General features: G+C 43.5%; 1 protein-coding gene across 1 annotated transcript in view; it reads right to left on the reverse strand.

Annotated features, from left to right (window-relative positions):
- Positions 1-18,856: 18,856 nt before the first annotated feature.
- The window catches only part of LOC121559653 (calcium/calmodulin-dependent protein kinase type II delta 2 chain), a gene marked incomplete at its 5' end in the record, with an annotated part of 74,153 nt that continues 72,279 nt past the window's right edge, over positions 18,857-20,730 (reverse strand). Inside the window, 1 exon segment of the mRNA XM_045218986.1 lies at positions 18,857-19,107. Coding sequence (XP_045074921.1) covers positions 19,104-19,107 — 4 coding nt within the window.

The raw sequence follows: 20,730 nt of genomic DNA on the forward strand, positions 1-20,730 counted from the left end.
GTTTCAGATATAGTTACCACATATAGCGCCGACCTGATTTCTTATTCAAAATGTCAGAGAGACATGTTTGTTCATAGCAGAGGCCTATATCTATCGGAACGTTAAAAACCGTTGGGTCCCGCTCAGCGAACATGCCCCAGTTAGTTTAGTCCCGGGCAATGACTATAATTTCATTCATGCATGATGAATGAAGCCGCTCGGTTTGTCGGTCTATTAAAAGCTATAGGAATGATAATCTTAATGACGTGAAACTATGAAGCGGAACTTCTCTCTGGAGTTTCCTCGCTGCTTGCTGAAGGAACTGAACTACAGCATTGAGCAGTCAGTGATCTCGTTGCAGTCTGAGTCTGATGCTATAACTTAGAAGCATCAACAGCTTTAACATCCAGTCTGTTCTAGAAGTAGACTTCGCACTATTATAATAATAATAATATGCCATTTAGCAGACGCTTTTATCCAAAACGACTTACAGTCATGCGTGCATACATTTTTTATGTATGGGTGGTCCCGGGGGATCGAACCCACCCCGGTTTAGGTGGTTTCCTATAAAGATATCCACACCCTGGCGTTACAAGCGCCGTGCTCTACCAGCTGAGCTACAGAGGACCAGGCTACATCATCGTTTCAGGAGATCAAAGAAATTGTGCAAAAATCCAAATAAACTGAAACGGAAGTAGGCTTCGGCTAAGATGTCAAAGTCTTGTGGTTATTGTGGCAGGGTTATTTATTAGCTCTTGTTGAGAGTGACCCTGTATGAAGGCTAGTGTCTCTCGTGTTCTTTCTAGTTGCTGGAAGTTTGAATGCCAACTGACAGTTTGCAGGGGTTTTCTAGGCTTGCTCACCATCTGACGAGGAAAGGGTGAGGATATCAACATAATATCAGTTCATAAACATACATCTATCGCATTTATCGGTAAAGATAACAAGTTAGAACTTCGAAGTTGCCGTTCCCAAGAAATGGAACGTTCCAAAAGGAGATTCCGTTGAGCATTGACCTAATATGGTGCATCCTGGTAAATGGGGGGGCCCGGCTATCCGAGATGGGCGTGCCAGAGGGAGATGCGTCATTTACCCAGTCAAAACAGTAAACTTTCGGGAGGTTTGTCTGTTTAATATCAGAAAAGAAAGCATCATACATGTTTGGTTTTCTTTTATTTGTATAGAGACAAGTACAAACACATTGACACATTGAAGGTTCTAAGCACATATGGAATTGTTTTAAGATGTTCTTACCAAAGATCATTTAGCTATTTGATTTGGAATTTTAGGACCCCTTTAGGTATAAAGACATATATTTAAAAAAATGTATTTGATAAAAATTGAATTAGTCCTTTACTACTATAGCCCATAGAAATACTTTGAATAACACATTAATAAATAATTCCCCTACATTTCCCACATGAGCCAGCCCTTTGCAGTTTGAGTTCTAGCCAATGAGCTTCAGCCCCTCACATTTGAGTGACAGCCAGCAAGAGGCCTACCCAGCAGAGCGAGAAACCAATGATGTGGTGCACATATCTGCACATATGTGACATTGTATGCAATTATCGGGGACCACTTGTGGCTCCTGAGTGCTACTTTCAGCACTACTGTCTAAAAAAGTATACAAAAGTATCAGAGAATCTCTTTAATGGGTCTGTTGATAAGACAGTAGTTTATACATGATTGAACTGTTGCAGCTGTAGCAACCAGTTCTGTTGATATAGTAAACACAGTAGTTTATACATGATTTACACTAGTTGACCTACTGTACATGTCTGTCTAACAGTATTACAGTACCATGTAGTTGACCTACTGTATGTCTGTCTAACAGTATTACAGTACCATGTAGTTGACCTACTGTATGTCTGTCTAACAGTATTACAGTACCATGTAGTTGACCTACTGTATGTCTGTCTAACTGAGTATTTCAGTACCATGTAGTTGACCTACTGTATGTCTGTCTAACAGTATTACAGTACCATGTAGTTGACCTACTGTATGTCTGTCTAACTGAGTATTACAGTACCATGTAGTTGACCTACTGTATGTCTGTCTAACAGTATTACAGTACCATGTAGTTGACCTACTGTATGTCTGTCTAACAGTATTACAGTACCATGTAGTTGACCTACTGTATGTCTGTCTAACAGTATTACAGTACCATGTAGTTGACCTACTGTATGTCTGTCTAACAGTATTACAGTACCATGTAGTTGACCTACTGTATGTCTGTCTAACAGTATTACAGTACCATGTAGTTGACCTACTGTATGTCTGTCTAACTGAGTATTACAGTAGCATGTAGTTGACCTACTGTATGTCTGTCTAACTGAGTATTACAGTACCATGTAGTTGACCTACTGTATGTCTGTCTAACAGTATTACAGTACCATGTGAAGTTGACCTACTGTATGTCTGTCTAACTGAGTATTACAGTACCATGTAGTTGACCTACTGTATGTCTGTCTAACTGAGTATTACAGTACCATGTAGTTGACCTACTGTATGTCTGTCTAACAGTATTACAGTACCATGTAGTTGACCTACTGTATGTCTGTCTAACTGAGTATTACAGTACCATGTAGTTGACCTACTGTATGTCTGTCTAACTGAGTATTACAGTACTATGTCTTGTGCCATTTAACTACCTTCAAACAGTATTGGCAGAGCAGTAGGTGAGTGGTGCAACATTGTAGCCTAGTACTAATAACAACAGTAGAGTGAAGGTTTTGCTCCTAATTCCTCTTGAAAAGTAGAAACATAAAGTACAAAAGCAAGGAAGTTGGGCCATATGTTTATAAAGAAAGAAGTAAAGATGACAGGACAGTTTTGAGTAGAACATCAGCAGTTTGAAGAATAGCTGAGTGGAATATGTTACTGTCATTGCAGTCATCAAGTCAGGAAAAAGTAGTGATCTCATTATTGTTTACATTTCAAACCAAACCCCAATTTGTTTACAACAGACCCAACAACAAAGCATGGCAATTCCCACCAGCTACCCCTGGTCTGTATTAGGCTACCACTGTTCAGCTATCGTGGAAACCACTAAAGTTCTGAAGTGTTCTCTTAGCGACGGCAATCAAATCTGTGGTAACATTAAAGGAGTAAAACATGTGTTGAACGGAACCTTGAACAAGTTCAACAGCTGGTGTGGTGGCTTTAGGTTCTTCATTGAGCGGTAGCAGTGGGCTCTCACAGAGATCTCATTTGGAGCCCTGTTTTTACCTGATACTTTCATAAAAGTACAAACACATGAAGTGAGAGGTATATACACATGATTAAACTTTATTTAAAGCATGATTAACCTGAAGTAGGATGGAGTCATGACTTAAAACACCAAAGCAAGGCTTCTAGCCCAGGCTAGCTAGCGTTAGCATATTACCTTCAAAGTTGCAAAGAAAAGAAGACACGTAAAATTTGAAGCCTTTATCCAGTTGCTGCGTGGTGTCGGAACTGGATGTCCGTCGCTAACACTGTGGGTGAAATGATTGAATAACGTGTGTGTGTACATTTATTTAGCAACGAGCGTTCGGCCAGGTTAGCTTGTAATGCTCCGTCGCGTTGGCCGCTTGCTGGCAGCATGTTCGACTGAGCGGCAAGAATTCAGCATAGCAAGTTTGAATGAAGGTCTGGTTATTCACAGGTAAATAGTAGTAATATGCTCTAAAACCGCTCTCTAAGTGAATTACATTTGACCAGCTACCTAACTTCATATTAGCTAGCTAACTTGATGTATTTATCACTGTAAAAAAATAATAATCCCAAATGCATTTGTAGGTAGCTAGCTAATAGCCATGGAGGAGGGTGAAAGGATAGCAGCCCCATCTGTCAAAGTGAGAGAGTAGGCTGTTCTGGAGAGGGCAGGTTCTGTTGGGTAGTTCCAGTCCCTAGAAGTGAGGACGGAGATAATAGTAACATCATATTCAGTGCGGTCTAATTTTAGTATAGTGAAGTCTGTTTCTTGTGAGGTTTTCTGTCCTCAGGTACAGAGAGCAGTAAAAGCCTGTCTGCAGATGAAGAGGTCCCGAGGAAGAGCAGTGGTTCTCTGTCGTGGTCCTGGGGACTGCGAAGGGGGTTGCACGTTTTTTTGCCTTAGCACTACACAGCTGGTTCAAATGATCAAGCTTCAAGTGGTATTTATGTGTTCATTTGTGATTCTATCCTTGATGTGATCCTGCTATTGTCACGTATGTACGTGTGTGTGCACATGCATCTATCTATCCAATGTTATCGTGATTTGTTATAAGGGATATGATACTTTAGTAATCCACAATGACCTGGTGATGTAAAAAAGTCTAACAATGGCATTATCTTCCATATTCCTGCAGATACCTTGTAACTGGAGATTCCTTCAAAACGATTGCCTTCAGTTACTGTGTAGGGCACTGCAAGGTTGGGTGACCAGGGCCAACTGGGACTGCCTCCTGGGGGAATTCAGGCCTGTGTGTGAAGGCTTCCTGTGTCCTGCATAACTATCATGAGGATGGACGCAAGGACCAGGAGGGGACCTGCAGCTCGCCACCGTGTGCCAGAGGAGAGGTCTGCTGCTCTGCAGGATGTTACCAGGATGGGGGCCAACAACGCAGCATGAGAGGCAATCCGTGTGCGGGAGATCTTCACCTCCTACTTCTTCGAAGGGTGCTGCCCCTGGCAACACCATAGACTACACTATGCACAACCAAAGGCTCTTTTAAGAGCCATCCACATTGCAATAAGAGTATTCTTCCATTGACTTAGCTTCGTTAACTGCAGTTATTCCATTCCCAGTTTCTCTCCTTTTGAGTTCTACTTCTCAGGTGAGGATGTCTGTACAAAATCAAAACAGGCTCTTTTAAGAGTCACCCGTATTGAAAACAATTAGACACCCTATAACCCACACCTACACACTCAATCTGATTGATGGATTGTGCAGTAAGCAGGCTCAGGTGTAGAACTGTGGCTCCTTCCACCTCCAAAAGGACAGGCCAGAGGACCAACCATGGAGAATAGTAAGACACTCCATTATTTATATAACTACGCTACATTGTTTGTCCTCCTGTGTCTGTGCATGTTTTCCAGTATAAAGTACTCTGCAGCCACTTAGTGTGGACACCAGGTGAGGCCACACACAGAGATTCCTGTTGAACATTGTCTCTTTAACTACCTTATTTTCTCAATAAGTCTCTCTCTCCCTTCACTTCATCCCTCTCCCCCTTCTCCCTAAATCCTCTAGGTTATATCAGCTGTGTCGGTGAACCCCCCCTCATCTGGACTGGCTGACAGAGGCCGACAGCAGGATCAGAGGTGAGAGGTCACTTAGTCGGGTCAACAGGAAGTATTATTAAAGAGATGCTTTACATTGAAATACAGATATAGATGTAGTAGTCCCAGAGTTAATGATACAAGGTCAGTTTTGCATTTCACCTCCTGATGATGATGATGACTGCCAGTGTTAGAATAACATGCCATCTCTCTCTCCATCTGTCTCTCGTCTGCAGGTATGTTTTGATGGGTGCCAACCTCCAGTCCAGTCCATCTCACCCGCTCTTAAGATCACCTTCTGGCCAACTGGGGGCCCAAGGCTGTTAGGAGACACCGCTAGAGACACTATTATGGGAATTGTGATGACCTGAGAGAATATTAGGGTAGCACTGTAATTCATTAATCATATGCTGTCTTCCCCTAGTAGCACTGTAATTCATTAATCATATGCTGTCTTCCCTAGTAGCACAGTAATTCATTAATCATATGCTGTCTTCCCTAGTAGCACTGTAATTCATTAATCATATGCTGTCTTCCCTGCTCCTCTATTCTTACCTCTTTCCCTTTCTGTCTTTGACACTCTTCTCACACCTCTCTCCCCACCTCCTCTTTCTCACACCTCTCTCCCCACCTCCTCTTTCTCACACCTCTCTCCCCACCTCCTCTTCTCACACCTCTCTCCCCCACCCCTCCTCTTCCCCACACTCTCCCCCCACCTCCTTCTCACACCTCTCTCCCCACCTCCTCTTTCTCACACCTCTCTCCCCACCCCCTTTCTCCCACCTCTCTCCCCACCTCCTCTTTCTCCCACCTCTCTCCCCACCTCCTCTTCTCACACCTCTCTCCCCCACCTCCCTCTTTCTCACACCTCTCCCCACCTCCCTCTCACCTCTCTCCCCCACCCCTCTTCTCACACCTCTCTCCCCCACCTCCTCTTTCTCACACCCTCTCCCCACCTCCTCTTCCTCACACCTCTCTCCCCACCTCCTCTTTCTCACACCTCTCTCCCCACCTCCTCTTTCTCACACCTCTCTCCCACCTCCTCTTTCTCACACCTCTCTTTCTCACACCTCTCTTCCCCACCTCCTCTTTCTCCCACCTCTCTCCCCACCTCCTCTTTCTCACACCTCTCTCCCCACCTCCTCTTTCTCACACCTCTCTCCCCACCTCCTCTTTCTCACACCTCTCTCCCCACCTCTTCTCACACCTCTCTCCCCACCTCCTCTTTCTCACACCTCTCTCCCCACCTCCTCTTTCTCACACCTCTCTCCCCACCTCCTCTCTTACACCTCTCTCCCCACCCTTCCCACCTCTCTCCCCATCTCCTCTTTCTCCCACCTCTCTCCCCACCTCCTCTTTCTCACACCTCTCTCCCCACCTCCTCTTTCTACACCTCTCTCCCCACCTCCTCTTTCTTCCTCTGTTTTTATAATGCACACCAGATGTGCATTGAAGTACAGATTTAACTTCTATTTAGAATATATTTTACAATTATATTTATAATGCATGTATTATGTGTTTATAACACTTGGATAATGAACTTCTTTCAATAAAGCGTTTCCATTCTCTACTGGTTGAAATTAAGTCTCATTTGATGAAATACTACACCTATCCAGTGTCCTCAGATCAGTGCAGATGAAGGAAATTAGATAGTGAGATGAACCGGTTTAGTGAGATGAACCAGTTTTAGAGTATTTACATGATGCATAGGAAGTGTAGTGTACAGTTTTTTTTAAATTCTGTTTCTGTATATATGAATTACAAATCAGCCTTTAACTATTGGGCTAGGAGAAGGTATGATGGGGGGAGGGAGGGAGAGAGGATGCCTGAAGAGCCTAGCGTAGGTGAGGAAGGGGAGAGGTGGGAGAGGAGCGTGGCGGGAGGGAGCGGGACAGGGGAGAGGGACTGCACGGAGGCGCAGCCACAGGGACAAGGACCGCGATAGGGACCGGGAGAGGCACAGGGGGGACAGGGAGAAAGACTGGGGAGCATGAGAGAGACAGGGAGCGGGGGTGGCGGGAGCGCAGGGAGGACCGGCATGGCCTCTCCTGCTCCCCTCGGCCAAGCAGGACGACGTGGGTAACGGGAGGAGGGAGAAGGCTCGACCAAGCCAGAGGAGAACAGCCAGGATGGGTTGATGGACCAGGAGTCGGTGCAGTCGGGGGAGGGCTATGTTTCCAATGAGAACGGCTACAAGATGGCGACCCAGGCAGACGAGTACTAAGAGGGGCTTTCCCGTCTTCACTAATTTCCTGTTTTTTTACACAACACAAACCCACACACCCTTCCCTGTTTGTGTGAATGATACTGCTGCCTTGTTAGAAACCACAACGGGGCAGTGTAGGCATAAGAAACAAACTGTCTGTTTTAAGTAGGGTTTAGTCCCCTGTAGCTCAGTTGGTAGAGCGTGGGCGCGCAACGCCAGGGTTGTGGGTCTCGTTTCCCACGGGGCCAGTATGAAAATGTATGCACTCACTAACTGTAAAGTCGCTCTCTGGATAAGAGCGTCTGCTAAATGACTAAAATGTAAATGTAAAACGAGTTAAATCATGTTTGTAGTCTATTGCATAGTTACAATGTGTAACCATTGATGTCCCAGGATTGGTAAACACTGTTGAAGTGTATAATTGTAATACATACATGCAGACAAAGTGTTAATAAAAAGACTGGAGTTTGATACTCCTGGTATTGGATATGACTGAAAAAGTATGTTTCACAGGCATTCATACCTGAACTGCACCTTTATTTGCCAAGGTAGAGTACATGATCAGTGAATATATTCAATGTCCAGAATACTATGTGGGGATCTCATGCATGGTAATAACTACATGCTATATAAGACTTGCATCCTTGGCACAAAGTTACATTACATTCTACTCAATCCATAGGCTTCATTAATGTCATTCAGACTGTTTTGAAGTTGATCCAACCGGCTATGATAGCTGAGGTTCATAGCTAGGTTCTGAACTAATATTTACACCAAACGTTTTAGGGTCCACATCCACAGATCAGCTACATAGCTACACATCCATAGGCATACCGGTATATTTATCCTCCACTACACAATAAGCAAGAAAATAGTTAGCTACGTTACTTCAGCTGCATTGCATAGCAAATATCAGCAAGGCAAGCTTACAAAATTCTACATTCAATTTGCAGTAAATGCTTTAGCTAGGTAGATTTTTTACATCCACAGTTTCACAAGACGACAGCCTGGTTTTCAGAATTACAATTTCATTCTCGCGTCACAACACCCATAAAGCTAGCCAGCTAGCTGGCTAATGTTAGCTAGTCAGATAACTTGCTAAATAGCGATTTTCGTAAATTAACTTTATGACCAAAAAATATGCATAATCGTTTTGTCTCTACATTAACTAACATATTCCTCGCAACTGTAAAAGTTTTTGCATGATTCGTTATGATGTTATAATTACTTATGTTTGCTTCCATCCTAGTATATTTGTCAGCCATCTTTGCTGAAGAAAGTCTCTCAGCCTTGGGTCGCATAGCGTCAAAGTCGTCATGGGAACCACTCGATATGATTGGTTAATCGCTCAGCGGTCCGCCGCTGGTGATTTGCATAAAGTTGGCAAAAAGTTTAACTTTTTCAACGCCTCCTTCGCGCCGCCAAAAGAGAGACTCATGCAGAGGCCCAAACTTTACATTGGAGCACGGAGGCCATCTTGTGGTTAAATTTGGGTACTGCACACCATGGTCATTTGCTCTTTAGGCCAGCGTTTCCCAAACGCGGTCCTGGGGTCCCCAAGGGGTGCGCGTTTTGCAAATTGAGCCGATCCGTTGTCCCCCAAACGGGAAATACCCCTTGGCAACTGGGCAGAGGACCTGTCCATTTCAGCACCGCGGACCTCCCCTATTACCCGTGTCGTGAGTGGAGATGCAGCACAAGTGCTGTCCATTCAACGGTGCTGAATACAGCAACGCATGCGCCGATCCTGCATTTGTACTTCTTGATGGTAGCAAATGTTTTGGTGGAGTTTGACTATTATAGATTAAAAAAACAACGGATCGGCGCAATTTGCAAAACGGGCACCCCTTGGGGACCCCAGGACCGCGTTTTGGAAACGCTGGCCTAAAGAGCAAATAACCATGGTGTGCAGTACCCAAATTTACCACAAGATGGCCTCCATGCTCCACTGTAAAGTTTGGGCCTCTGCATGAGTCTCTCAGCAGCACTGCAACATGGGACTTTCAAAGTAAGTTGGCATGCAATGTTTCTTCTGGACTGCATTCAAGGCAACTAATGACACACAACTAATAGTGTCAATTATTCATCTGAACACAATTCTTGTAACTATTCGGCCTATATTATCACTCGTTTCTTTTCCCCCTCCTTTGTAAAGCATTTTACTGTGCTACTATAGTCCAAAGGAAGTGGATGATGCCAGACGGTTGTATATATGGTTGTATATATATATACACACACACACTGAAGCTAGACTTCAGCAGTGGCGGCTCCTGAAAAAATTCTCAGGAGGGGCGATTTTTCTGATGATTTAGGTGACCTACACACATTTAAAAAAAGATATGTCCAGCAACAACATGAAGACAGGGGGCAGCATATAAGTCAATACCAGAAGCATTTATTGACTGATCTGGGGAGATGGATTCCAGTTTCTGTGACAGATTATAAATAATCTCTGATGCCTTTGTTATATTAGCTTTTGGTTGAATGTACTGTCGTAGTAAATATATAATGTTATAGCTTGGTCTGACTAAAATCTTGTGCATGACCCATTTTGTGTTGGGCCTTTGTATTCAATACAATGAACAAGAGTCCTATCTTGTCAGCCTTGTCAGCAGGTGGCTAAGGATAACACCCACGCCATAGGTCTCTCAGTTCTTCCAACTCACGAGTTCTTGCCCTGAGGACACACACACACACACCCACACACACACACACACACACACATCATCACTGATAAACACACACACACACACACACACACACATCATCACTGATAACAACACACACACACACACACACACACACACACTGATAACAAACACACACACACACACACAAATCCTCTTCTCTTAGGCTGAACATCTGAAGACAGAGAACCCGACTCAGAGCCAATGCAACAGTGACACTAGCCTGGAGGTGACCTCGCCCAACTCATCAGGACCAATCAGAAGATCAGAACTACTAGATTCAACCTACTTCATTTTATTGTATAAAATGTCAGCACACAATGTTTAGGGGCTCTTCTGATAAACTCCCCTACGAGTTTGACGAACGGGTCCCGTGCACGCGATTCCAGATATCTTTACCTCTGAATAAACTGCCTTATATTATACAATTATCCACCTTGTCCAAAAGTCTCTACTTGGTCTCCGTTCTCCAGTAAACTTGTTTTATCAACAATAGTGGTTCAATGACACAGAAAGCAGTTCAATGTCGGGGTACAGAGTCGCTCTCTTACCAGGATCGCGGTCCGCTCTGACCAGGGTGAAGCCGGCCGGCTCCACCTCTCTGTCCGGGACTCTGTCATCCAGCCAAGTCTCCCAGCTGTATTGGGATTCCGCTGCCAGCAGCGTTTTCATTATTTAGTCCGTTCGTAGCGGGTATGTACACGATCAACAAGATCAGTCCAAAACCGAAATCAGTCCAAAGCAGAATGTTTGCAGAATGTTTGTAAACTAAGTCTACAAATTAAAAACATAAAATAACGCCACACTGCAGGTCGCAACATAGACGCTGCTAGCCGCCATTGTCTTAGTTACGTTCAACGTTACGTCACGTATGACGAAAGCGCGTAAGTGCATGCCCACAGACACCCATAGAGAATGTATTGAAAGCTTTGAAATGTGAAAAAAATAGATTTTACATGACAGGCTATGAGAGACTTCTGGGCGATTTTCAACCTGACTGAAATCGCCCAAAAAAACGGGCGGGGGCCATTTGAAGCACGACTTTAGCCTGATTTGACATTTAGTGGCTGGCAGATCAGACGTGAACACTGATAACTGCTGTTGCCGTGATATAATTGATTAGAAAAAAAATCCCTTCCTTTTCCCGTTTGGCAGTGCGTCGCCCATATCGCCCTATTGAACAAGCCGTCCCTGTGTGGAGGATGAATAATATCAGTCAGCAATAGCGCGCTGCCGTCTTCTTCTTCTTCAATGGTATTATGGCGGTGCGTAAACAAGCGTAAGCGGGTCATACCACCTACTGTCTGCAGCTCTCAACTGGTTGTGCACTGTTTGAATGAACATTTCTAAAGGCTTTCCCCCAAAAACCTTCTAAATTAAATCTTGACTGCAAAGTGTGCTTACCTGGCAGAATGATATGATGATTTGTATCAATCGGGAGGGCATTTGTTTAGCAAACTCTGCCATCACGCTGGAAGCCTACAATGTAGCCAACAGAAACACCGCTATCCAAAACGTCTCTTGCTAGGTGCCATTTAATTAAAGGGCAAATAAACCCTCACAAAAATATATTTTCTAGATTTTTCCCAGACCTAAAGAAAACGGTCTCCTGATGAAGTTTAAGCAGTGGGACTTAGATCATCCAATTCTGGTCGTTTTTTATAAAAAATAATAATAATAAGAAGTGTGATTTAAGAGTGAAACCCCCACAAAAAATTTAGGAAAACCCATAAAAAACTATAGGAAAACAGAACTTTTCACACCGGGCGCCTTTCCTTTGCAGGTCGTTTGGGAAATGTTTTGTGAAATTAGAGTTTCATTACAGATCTACTTCTCCAGGCTCCACTACACCATTTCAGAAAGCTTTATTTAAATATGATTTGAAACAAAGTAAATACTGTCAAAACCACGTCCTAAAAAGCCCATATTTTACAGTTTTTTTTATCGCTTTGGTACTATTTTCAAGTATGTGGTTAAATTTCACAACTCTTAGTACGAAACTCAAAACAGATCATCAAAAAGTTTAAGCACATTTTCAATTGAACAACACACAAAGTCACACAGAAACTTTTTCACCAAACCTAATCAGTGTTTTATCTAGAAATACCTTTCATATAAAGTAATTACCTTTCACAATGCAATGCTCTCAACACTTTTCATATGATTTTCTTCTCATTTGATTAAATACATTTGACCATCACTTAATCCAACTGCGCTTAATGGTTATTCACTTAACCGTTTGGTAAACCTATAGATTTTGTCTACTATGTATGGATTTTGAAAACTACAGAAACAAAATGTGTGTTTGTGAAGTATAAACATCTAAATTACATGTATGCTACATGATAACCATACATAACGAATACTCATTATTTCTAATTGATTTCACATAGTGGGAACCACAATTGGCTACACCTAGCCACTTTTTTGTATTTTGTATTACATGAGCAAAAATATTACATTTTATTTGGAACGACAAGTCAGACAAAATTAAACGGGCCTATTTATATAATGAATATGAATTCGGAGGGCAGAAATGATTAAATATGAAAGCATTAGACCTCTCACTAAAAGGCTTCAGTCATACAAAAGTTATATTTAAATCCGAACTGGTTCTCTAGCAGATTAGTAAGAATGTGTCACCTCGTGTTCTAGAATGTCTTTTTTCCCTTTATTCAGATTACAACCTCTCACTTTCAGTTATTTGAAAAGGAAATCATCTCCAAAATATCGCTATTTTAAAAAACAGGCCATAGAAAGTTGGTTGCAATTTCAGTTTAATCCATCAGAAACGACAGAACCAATATTACAACAAATATGATGGTTCAACTCAAATATTACTAATTGATAAAAACAAAAACATTATTTTTGGAAAGAATGTTTAAAAATGGTATAATCTTTGTAAATGATATCATAAATATGACTGGTGGAGTTGTGTCACACATGCAGCTAACAAAAATATATGGAAATGTCTGCTCTACTCAAAATTACAACCAACTGATTGCAGCATTACTGCAAAATAGAAGAATCCAGAGGAAGGGGAGAAAGTTAGGAACTTATCTGTTGGCCCTGCATTAAAGACTAAAATTAGTTAAAGAAAATTGTGATAAATAAAAAAGTATACCAATTTAATTTAAGGACCAAAGGATTGACAGCTTTGCCATATAGATTGCAAACTAGTTCGATGTACCGATTCCATGGCACATGATTTATGAACTGCTAAACAAAACGACGCCGGATTCAAAACGTATTCCAATTTAAATGAAAGAGCTCGTGAACAAGGGCTCCTTCAGAGAGGTGGGCATTGGCCCCATCAAAGATATCAAAGAGGTGGGCATTGGCCCCATCAAAGATATCAGAGAGGTGGGCATTGGCCCCATCAAAGATATCAAAGAGGTGGGCATTGGCCCCATCAAAGATATCAGAGAGGTGGGCATGGGCCCCATCAAAGATATCAGAGAGGTGGGCATGGGCCCCATCAAAGATATCAGAGAGGTGGGCATTGGCCCCATAAAAGATATCAGAGAGGTGGGCATGGGCCCCATCAAAGATATCAGAGAGGTGGGCATTGGCCCCATCAAAGAGGTGGACATCAGAGAGAGGGAGGCAGACGGCAGGGAACTGTTGTGTCTAACATCCATCAGCCTACCAACAATCACCTGCCTTTTGAAGAGACAGCAGGTATCTATGGAACACATTTACCTGGTGCCTTTTGAAGAGACACCAGGTATCTATGGAACACATTTACCTGGCGCCTTTTGAAGAGGCACCAGGTATCTATGGAACACATTTACCTGGTGCCTTTTGAAGAGGCACCAGATATCTATGGAACACATTTACCTGGTGCCTTTTGAAGAGGCACCAGGTATCTATGGAACACATTTACCTGGTGCCTTTTGAAGAGGCACCAGGTATCTATGGAACACATTTACCTGGTGCCTTTTGAAGAGACACCAGGTATCTATGGAACACATTTACCTGGTGCCTTTTGAAGAGACACCAGGTATCTATGGAACACATTTACCTGGTGCCTTTTGAAGAGACACCAGGTATCTATGGAACACATTGACCTGGCGCCTTTTGAAGAGACACCAGGTATCTATGGAACACATTTACCTGGTGCCTTTTGAAGAGACACCAGGTATCTATGGAACACATTTACCTGGTGCCTTTTGAAGAGGCACCAGGTATCTATGGAACACATTTACCTGGTGCCTTTTGAAGAGGCACCAGGTATCTATGGTAAACATTTACCTGGTGCCTTTTGAAGAGGCACCAGGTATCTATGGAACACATTTACCTGGTGCCTTTGAAGAGACACCAGGTATCTATGGAACACATTTACCTGGTGCCTTTTGAAGAGACACCAGGTATCTATGGAACATTATTGACCTGGCGCCTTTTGGAAGAGACACCAGGTATCTATGGAACACATTTACCTGGTGCCTTTTGAAGAGACACCAGGTATCTATGGAACACATTTACCTGGTGCCTTTTGATGAGACACCAGGTATCTATGGAACACATTTACCTGGTGCCTTTTGAAGAGACACCAGATATCTATGGAACACATTGACCTGGCGCCTTTTGAAGAGACACCAGGTATCTATGGAACACATTGACCTGGCGCCTTTTGAAGAGACACCAGGTATCTATGGAACACATCTACCTGGTGCCTTTTGAAGAGATACCAGGTATCTATGGAACACATTTACCCGGTGCCTTTTGAAGAGACACCAGGTATCTATGGAACACATTTACCTGGCGCCTTTTGAAGAGAAACGACGACCGGGTGAAACAACTGCGGGCCGAGTATGTTCAGGTGCAGCACTATATACTGTATTACTGTTGCTATTAAATCACAGCTACTTCACAATATTATACTGGAACTGTACTGTAGAAATAATAAATATATTTTTTAGAGGGTGATGGAGCTCGATGCTGCTGTGAACCATCGCAGGTATATATCTTTGTTGATGAAGCGCGCTTCAACCTGGCCAGAACTCAGCGCCGTGGGCGGAACCTCATCGGCCAACGGGCGACCGTCCAAGTGCCTGGACAACGTCTCGGGGACACCTCCATGTGCGCAGCCTCTCTGTAGATGGTGTGATAGGACGCAGGCCATTACTTGGATCCTACAAACGCTGCACACCTCATTGTGTTTCTCAAGGTGAAAGGGGTCACCTACACTACAGTATAATGTATGTGGAGACCCCTTCAAATGAGTGGATTCGGCTATTTCAGCCACACCCGTTGCTGACAGGTCTATAAAATCGAGCCCACAGCCATGCAATCTCCATAGACAAACATTGGCAGTAGAATGGCCTTACTGAAGAGCTCAGTGACTTTCAACGTGGCACCGTTATAGGATGCCACTTTTCCAACAAGTCTATGGAGCCTAGTGATCACTGACAGATCCTTCCTTCCTCCTGTCTGCAGTCTAGTGATCACTGACAGATCCTTCCTTCCTCCTGTCTGTAGTCTAGTGATCACTGACAGATCCTTCCTTCCTCCTGTCTGTAGTCTAGTGATCACTGACAGATCCTTCCTTCCTCCTGTCTGTAGTCTAGTGATCACTGACAGATCCTTCCTTCCTCCTGTCTGCAGTCTAGTGATCACTGACAGATCCTTCCTTCCTCCTAGTGATCACTGACAGATCCTTCCTTCCTCCTGTCTGTAGTCTAGTGATCACTGACAGATCCTTTCTTCCTCCTGTCTGTAGTCTATTGATCACTGACAGATCCTTCCTTCCTCCTGTCTGTAGTCTAGTGATCACTGACAGATCCTTCCTTCCTCCTGTCTGTAGTCTAGTGATCACTGACAGATCCTTCCTTCCTCCTGTCTGCAGTCTAGTGATCACTGACAGATCCTTCCTTCCTCCTAGTGATCACTGACAGATCCTTCCTTCCTCCTGTCTGTAGTCTAGTGATCACTGACAGATCCTTTCTTCCTCCTGTCTGTAGTCTAGTGATCACTGACAGATCCTTCCTTCCTCCTGTCTGCAGTCTAGTGATCACTGACAGATCCTTCCTTCCTCCTGTCTGCAGTCTAGTGATCACTGACAGATCCTTCCTTCCTCCTGTCTGTAGTCTAGTGATCACTGACAGATCCTTCCTTCCTCCTGTCTGTAGTCTAGTGATCACTGACAGATCCTTCCTTCCTCCTAGTGATCACTGACAGATCCCAATGCCCGCCTGACTACCTCCAGAGGTGGGCAGGAAGATCTGATCACAATGCATCTTAATTGTCTAAAATTAATAAATAAAATGTTATTTTGAAAGAATATCTGTCAAATAATTTGCATACAGGGAGGGACCAGGACATCTGGTCACAAAGTGGGCACAGAGGATGGATAGGAGACACATTTTAATACCAGGTGTAAACCTGCATGTCTGAACATGTGGGCACAATCAGAATGTGGACACATGTTAGAAACAAGTATAAACAGGGCTAATGAAACTAGTTGGAGAGAACAGGAAGGAACAGACAGGAGGACTGGTTGAAGAGAACAGGAAGGAACAGACAGGAGGACTGGTTGAAGAGAACAGGAAGGAACAGACAGGAGGACTGGTTGAAGAGAACAGGAAGGAACAGACAGGAGGACTGGTTGAAGAGAACAGGAAGGAACAGACAGGAGGACTGGTTGAAGAGAACAGGAAGGAACAGACAGGAGGACTGGTTGAAGAGAACAGGAAGGAACAGACAGGAGGACTGGTTAAAGAGAACAGGAAGGAACAGACAGGAGGACTGGTTGAAGAGAACAGGAAGGAACAGACAGGACCGATGTTCAATATCATTATCAACAAACATCTCAGTGATTCACAAATATAAACAAGATATTCTCATTATTATTATTATTATAATTATTCTATAATCGTACTCCCGATATCCCTGCCCCCAATGCATTCCTACCACTGTGGTCTTTATTTCTCATAATGACGTAATGCCGCATTCGGTTAGTTCATATTCAATGATATAAAGGCAAACAAACACTCACTGTGTATCCCAAATAGCATCCTATTCCTTTGATAGTGCACTACTTTAGACCAGGGCCCTGTGTAGGGTTGGATATCTCTGCCGTCTACAGGGAGAACCCATCCGCCATCGCTGCTCTCCTCAGAAGAGCCTGGTCTAAAGTAGTGCACTAGAATAATATTTGGGACGGAGGACACTTCCTTTTAGTTGCTGCTGAGCGTCTCTTTACAGATCATTCGGGGGTTTGCAAAATAGTGTTAGCTTTCCCCAAAATGTGCAGGTTTTTCCAGAAATCCTGGTTTTAGGGCTCCGGATTTCCTGCTTGTTCCCTCCTGATTCTGGGAGTCTTCCAACTGGGATTTCTGGAAACCTGGGAATTGTGAAAATGTTACCGGAATTTTGCAATCTTATGAGTTAAATAAGGAGTACATATTGCACAAACCCAATTCCTCAAACATTAGCAACTAGCTCAACCAAACATTAGCAACTAGCTCAATCAAACATTAACAACTAGCTCAACCAAACATTAGCAACTAACTCAACCAAACATTAGCAACTAGCTCAACCAAACATTAACAACTAGCTCAACCAAACATTAGCAACTAGCTCAACCAAACATTAGCAACTAGCTCAACCAAACATTAACAACTAGCTCAACCAAACATTAGCAACTAGCTCAACCAAACATTAGCAACTAGCTCAACCAAACATTAGCAACTAGCTCAACCAAACATTAGCAACTAGCTCAACCAAACATTAGCAACTAGCTCAACCAAACATTAACAACTAGCTCAACCAAACATTAGCAACTAGCTCAACCAAACATTAACAACTAGCTCAACCAAACATTAACAACTAGCTCAACCAAAGATTAGCAACTAGCTCAAACAAACATTAACAACTAGCTCAATCAAACATTAGCAACTAGCTCAACCAAACATTAGCAACTAGCTCAACCAAACATTAGCAACTAGCTCAACCAAACATTAGCAACTAGCTCAACCAAACATTAGCAACTAGCTCAACCAAACATTAGCAACTAGCTCAACCAAACATTAGCATCTAGCTCAATCAAACATTAGCAACTAGCTCAACCAAACATTAACAACTAGCTCAACCAAACATTAGCAACTAGCTCAACCAAACATTAGCAACTAGCTCAACCAAACATTAGCAACTAGCTCAACCAAACATTAGCAACTAGCTCAACGCAAAGATAAACTTACATACAATATTTGACGTAATTTCTTAAGTCCTCTGATATAGCAAGAATAGCAATTTAATGTTTTTTTTATTTTATTTTTTATCAACAATCACAAGATATAACATATATACATTTCACCAGAACAAAAGCAAGCTCGATTTTAACATTCTGATCTTTAAACGTTTCGTATTGCAACACGTAAACACACGTACAAATACAAGTTCAAAGGGGAGGCGGGACAGTTAGTAGATTTTTAAAAACATTTCTATACATTTAAAATGCACCGAAACAGTTTAAAAACCAGATAACCAAACGTCAGTAATATGCTCCAGTGATAATGGCCACGGTGTGCTGCAGGCCTCCCAAATGGCACCCTATTCCCTATATAGTGCACTACTTTAGACCTAGAACCCTATTCCCTATATAGTGCACTACTTTAGACCTGGAACCCTATTCCCTATATAGTGCACTACTTTAGACCTGGAACCCTATTCCCTATATAGTGCACTACTTTAGACCTGGAACCCTATTCCCTATATAGTGCACTACTTTAGACCTGGAACCCTATTCCCTATATAGTGCACTACTTCTGACCAGGTCCCATAGGCCCTATATAGGGAATAGGGTGCCATTGGAGACGCTGACTAGGTGGTTAGGATGATTGACGACCTTTAAGGGTTGATATCCTTGTCCTGTGTGATGTCATGTCCATACAGAGCGGTCCGGGGTTAGAGGTTAAATGGCGACCAGGGGGTTGGCTAGTTGATTGGTGCCTGTCTTGGAGTTTAGACTGAAGCTTGATATTCCATTAACTGTAAAATACACACACAGACACACACACACACACACACACACACACACACACACACACACACACACACACACACACACACACACACACACACACACACACACACACACACACACACACACACACACACACACACACACACACACACACGGGAAAGTAAAATGAGCGTCAACCCAGAAACAGAGCGATATACATGTAGTCAGGGTCCGACGGTAGAGGTTGTTTTAGACTAGTGGAAGAGGTAGAGTTGATTCTAACCCAACGTTTCCTCATCCTGGTCCTGGGAACCGTTTCCTCATCCTGGTCCTGGGAACCCCAAGAGGTGAACATTGTGGTTGTTGCCCTAGCACTACACACCTGATTCAGATCATCAAAAGGCTTGATGAGTTGATTAGTTGAATCAAGTGTGTTAATGCTAGGGCAAAAACAAAAAAAAGTGCACCCGTTGGGAGTCCCCCAGGACCAGGATTGGGAAACACTGCACTACACATTACAGTAGCATGGTAAGCGTGTACGTGGCGCCCTCCTGTGGTGGAGATGAGTTATTGCACTACTATACCATTTTCTGGGAAGGAAGTCTACACTGGACACTACAGACTGGGAAGGTAGTCTACACTGGGCATTACAGACCGGGAAGGTAGTCTACACTGGACACTACAGACTGGGAAGGTAGTCTACACTGGACACTACAGACTGGGAAGGTAGTCTACACTGGACACTACAGACTGGGAAGGTAGTCTACACTGGACACTACAGACTGGGAAGGTAGTCTACACTGGACACTACAGACTGGGAAGGTAGTCTACACTGGACACTACAGACTGGGAAGGTAGTCTACACTGGACACTACAGACTGGGAAGGTAGTCTACACTGGACACTACAGACTGGGAAGGTAGTCTACACTGGACACTACAGACTGGGAAGGTAGTCTACACTGGACACTACAGACTGGGAAGGTAGTCTACACTGGACACTACAGACTGGGAAGGTAGTCTACACTGGACACTACAGACTGGGAAGGTAGTCTACACTGGACACTACAGACTGGGAAGGTAGTCTACACTGGACACTACAGACTGGGAAGGTAGTCTACACTGGACACTACAGACTGGGAAGGTAGTCTACACTGGACACTACAGACTGGGAAGGTAGTCTACACTGGACACTACAGACTGGGAAGGTAGTCTACACTGGACACTACAGACTGGGAAGGTAGTCTACACTGGACATTACAGACTGGGAAGGTAGTCTACACTGGACACTACAGACTGGGAAGGTAGTCTACACTGGACACTACAGACTGGGAAGGTAGTCTACACTGGACACTACAGACTGGGAAGGTAGTCTACACTGGACACTACAGACTGGGAAGGTAGTCTACACTGAACACTACAGACTGGGAAGGTAGTCTACACTGGACACTACAGACTGGGAAGGTAGTCTACACTGGACACTACAGACTGGGAAGGTAGTCTACACTGGACACAACAGACTGGGAAGGTAGTCTACACTGGACACTACAGACTGGGAAGGTAGTCTACACTGGACACTACAGACTGGGAAGGTAGTCTACACTGGACACTACAGACTGGGAAGGTAGTCTACACTGGACACTACAGACTG

The sequence above is a fragment of the Coregonus clupeaformis genome, unplaced genomic scaffold, assembly GCF_020615455.1.
Source record: "Coregonus clupeaformis isolate EN_2021a unplaced genomic scaffold, ASM2061545v1 scaf1948, whole genome shotgun sequence".
NCBI lineage: Eukaryota > Metazoa > Chordata > Actinopteri > Salmoniformes > Salmonidae > Coregonus > Coregonus clupeaformis.